At 30.8% G+C, this 3,499-nt stretch overlaps 1 protein-coding gene across 1 annotated transcript in view; it reads left to right on the top strand.

Moving 5' to 3' along the window:
• Positions 1-3,198: 3,198 nt before the first annotated feature.
• Positions 3,199-3,499, top strand: part of LOC108973947 (histidine-rich glycoprotein) — a 2,378-nt gene continuing 2,077 nt past the window's right edge. Inside the window, exon 1 of the mRNA XM_018941484.1 lies at positions 3,199-3,419. Coding sequence (XP_018797029.1) covers positions 3,405-3,419 — 15 coding nt within the window. The 5' untranslated portion in view covers positions 3,199-3,404. The remainder of the gene's footprint in view (positions 3,420-3,499) is intronic.

Raw genomic sequence — 3,499 nt, 5'->3', positions numbered from 1 at the left:
AAAAATATTAGCAAAAAATTTAATCTATTTTTGTTAAACAATTTTCTTGTCTAATTTTTTTATATTTTCTAAAAAAAATGTTCTCTTAAATTTATATACATATGTATGTATGTACTACGTATATGAATGTACGTATGTACATACATATTTTTTTTATTTTTCTCTAAAAACATATTTTTTCAAAAAAATATTTTTTTTATTTTTCTCTAAAAAATACACAAACTATTTTGTTCTTGTTTTCTAAAAAATAATTCTTTTAATTGTTTTTAATTTCTGTTTTCTTAAAATGTTCAAAAGATATATACCTATGTACATATCTTTTTTTAATCAAATATATTTGTTTTTCATTTTTATTTATAATTAAAAAATAATAATTTTGGCCAAAATAAATAATTTTTTCCAAAAAAAAGAGTTAAAAATATTTTTTTTCTGGAAAAATGTATTTCTTATCTTCATGTTTTTCAAATTTTTTTTATTCCATTTTAATATTTATGTTACTTATTGAAAATTTTATTTAAAAAAATTGTTAAAGATATGTTTTTAAAAACAAAAAAAAAAAGAATCATTAAGAAATTTACAAAAATTTTGATATACTGACAACCCTGTTTTTCTAAAACGACACTTACTTTGTCAGCACCACTTGTAACGCTAAAAAGAGTGTTAATCCCGCGTCGCGAAAAAATTATGTAAGATTTAATAACATCATGGATAAACATATGGACTAATGCGTACTACGTAAATTGATCTGTAGTTTTGAGATTTCATAATTGACCGCGGAGACGGGAAAATTAGTTGGCTTCTTTAAAATCCACTGCGTCGCCATAAGTCGTAGTATTCTATATGTCCGATCTTGGGTTATTGTCTATATAGAAATATTTGCAATTTTTGTTCACATTGTAATGAAAAATATATTTATGTATATATACATACACGTACACGCATGCGCACAAATTGCTACCTTGCACTTGTGCGTGTCAGCTTACGGCGCATGCGCACATATTTCATTACAAAAATATTTTGTTGCGATAATTAAACTTGAATTTCTTGATTTTTAATTTCAATTTTCATTTGCTTCTCACCAAGTCCTCTCATCTTGCAATTTCTGATAACTGTTCATTAAATTGTCATTTCCACCTGTCAAAACGTATAACTTCTTTGCACTGCTTCATTGTCAACAATTTTCAAATGGTCACTGCCGTTTTTGGGCATTATTATTGCTGTCATTGCCGGGCTGGTGCGGTGCGTATGCGTAACATTTGCGATAAAATTTAGCGTTTTTAGTGGCATTACATTTGCGAGCTTCAGATGCCGTTTGATGTCGGTGATTAAATATATTTTTACATTTTTGTTTGCATAATAAATCGCTAAAGAATATTTACTATAAAGAAAGCTTCACTAATAAAAGCTGCAAAAAAGTTGAGCTTTTTCATCGAGCTTTCCATTTTGTTGGCGAAGCTTTCAAAAAAATTAATCCTATTTATCCTTCATAAACGTTTTAATCAGCTGCAAAAAGCTATCAGTCACAGATTAAAATTGCAAAAGCTTTCCTTGAGCATACCGTTTCAATTGAGCTTTTAAGAAATCCAAGTGTTTAATTTATTATTATTTATTGCTTTCATAAGAGTTTTAATAATGGCCAAATAAGTCGGAAGAGATATAGCTAACGCTTACTAACATCTACTTATAATTTTGTGACAAAAAGAGCTTTAAAGCTTTTGAGACGTTTTCTTTTGTTTTGCAAAGTTTTCTAAGTTAATTTTTTTCATGCTTTCTGTGTGCACTCAGGGAATCAGTTAAGGGCTTTTAAGCTTTATCAAGTTGTTTTTTTATATATATATTTTTTTTTACATTCATTTAGTTTTAGCGCTTTGAGATTTGTTTGTTGAGTAAAGATTTTAAGCTTTAAAAATCAATGTATGATGTTTAATTCCTTTTTTGATTATTTCTATCACTTTCTATTAGCTTTCGTATTAAGCTTTCATTTATACACTTGACGTCTTCGATTTTTTTGGTTTGTGTATATTCTAGTTTCCTTGTGGTTTACTGTGACTTTACTACCGCGTGTGAGCTTTTAAGCATTTTTAGCCAGCACAGGGTATTTCAGGGCTTTTATTTAGAATTATCTGTGATTTGTTTTATTTAAATTTTTTTAAGAATATTTCCTTATTTCTTTTTACCACAGTCTGCTTGGTGGTAAAGCAGAGCTTTTGAGCTTTCGTCGGTTATTTTCTCTGTTGCATACCGATAAGACAGCTTGTTTACGATTTTGCGGTAATTTTACTTAAAATTCTGCTCTCTCTCTCTCTATTTCTTTCTTTTTTACTCTAATTCCTTGATCTACAGCGTTTCATTAATGACTGTAGAGAGTAAAAGTGATTTTTTAAGCGTTACTAACATCATTTTTAACATGTTTTTTAACAATGTGTTTTTTTCTTTTTCGTCTTCTCTTTCGAGCCTTGAATTTTTTTCGCACGATACTCTTAAAATTTTTCTCTTTCTATAACGATCCTGCTTACTGTTTGTTCTATAACTTTTCTTTTGTGATTCTTTTTTTCTTTCTTTTCTTCGGTGACTTGTTGAAAGATTAAAACTTTTCGGAGGCATTTGAGGTTAAGTGCAGTAACGGTATGGTCTTCGGCGCTACCGTTTTTATCAAACCGACTGACGAGGCTCCCCACGTTGCATTTTCTAGCGCGTGTTACAGAACAAAGTTGATTTTGGGGAGCTTGAAAATATTTGAACAGATTTTTTTTTAAGGAGTAAGTTTTAAATTTACCAATTGTGACTTGTTGAGTATTCACTAGTGATAGATAAGCTTAAGAAAGTAGCTGTCATAAATAACGGTTTAGCAACAACAAGCGTTAAAACCTAAATAATAGAAAAGGAAATTGGCTGGGAAAATCGAATGCAGTGAGTTCGTTAGCTTTGCGCTAACTCCGCACACTGCTATTGTTGTTCATATTCAATTTGTTGTTTTTGTATGTTGTCGCTATTACAGTTTTAACACTTTTTTTCTTGTGTGCTCCCCGTTAAATACAAAACCGGGTGCCGATCGCTTCACCAGTACGCGGCGATTTTCCTTTAAATTTTCAAATGTTGTTGTTGTGGTAGCTGTTGTTTAGCTGTGGCTCCGCGGCGCATGCCAAATGGTATAAATCGAATCTGGTAAGCGCACATTGGCCACATTCAGTACGCTAAGCTGCCACGGTTAACAACGTCTCTTCGATTACCAGTTTTGCGCAGAAAGTGCGAGTGCAAGCAAGAAAAAAAGTGCAGGCAAATAGAAAACAAGACAAAAGGAAAATATTTATCCTTGATTGACGCTCGCTTAAGAACGTGCGTTTGTGTGTGTGTGCGCTCGCGTCCCTGCTGTTAGCTGTTGATTTCGTGGAGTGTCCTGTAAAATGCTGAAATTTATCGTAAGCATTGAAGTGAAAGTTTTTTTTCTAATAAAATAGTCTTTTTTTGAAATTTTTTTTTTCGATAACAATTTTAATTT

The sequence above is a fragment of the Bactrocera latifrons genome, unplaced genomic scaffold (assembly GCF_001853355.1).
Source record: "Bactrocera latifrons isolate USDA-ARS-PBARC rearing strain unplaced genomic scaffold, ASM185335v1 scaffold_51, whole genome shotgun sequence".
NCBI lineage: Eukaryota > Metazoa > Arthropoda > Insecta > Diptera > Tephritidae > Bactrocera > Bactrocera latifrons.
This window is presented reverse-complemented; position numbering and strand designations above follow the sequence as displayed.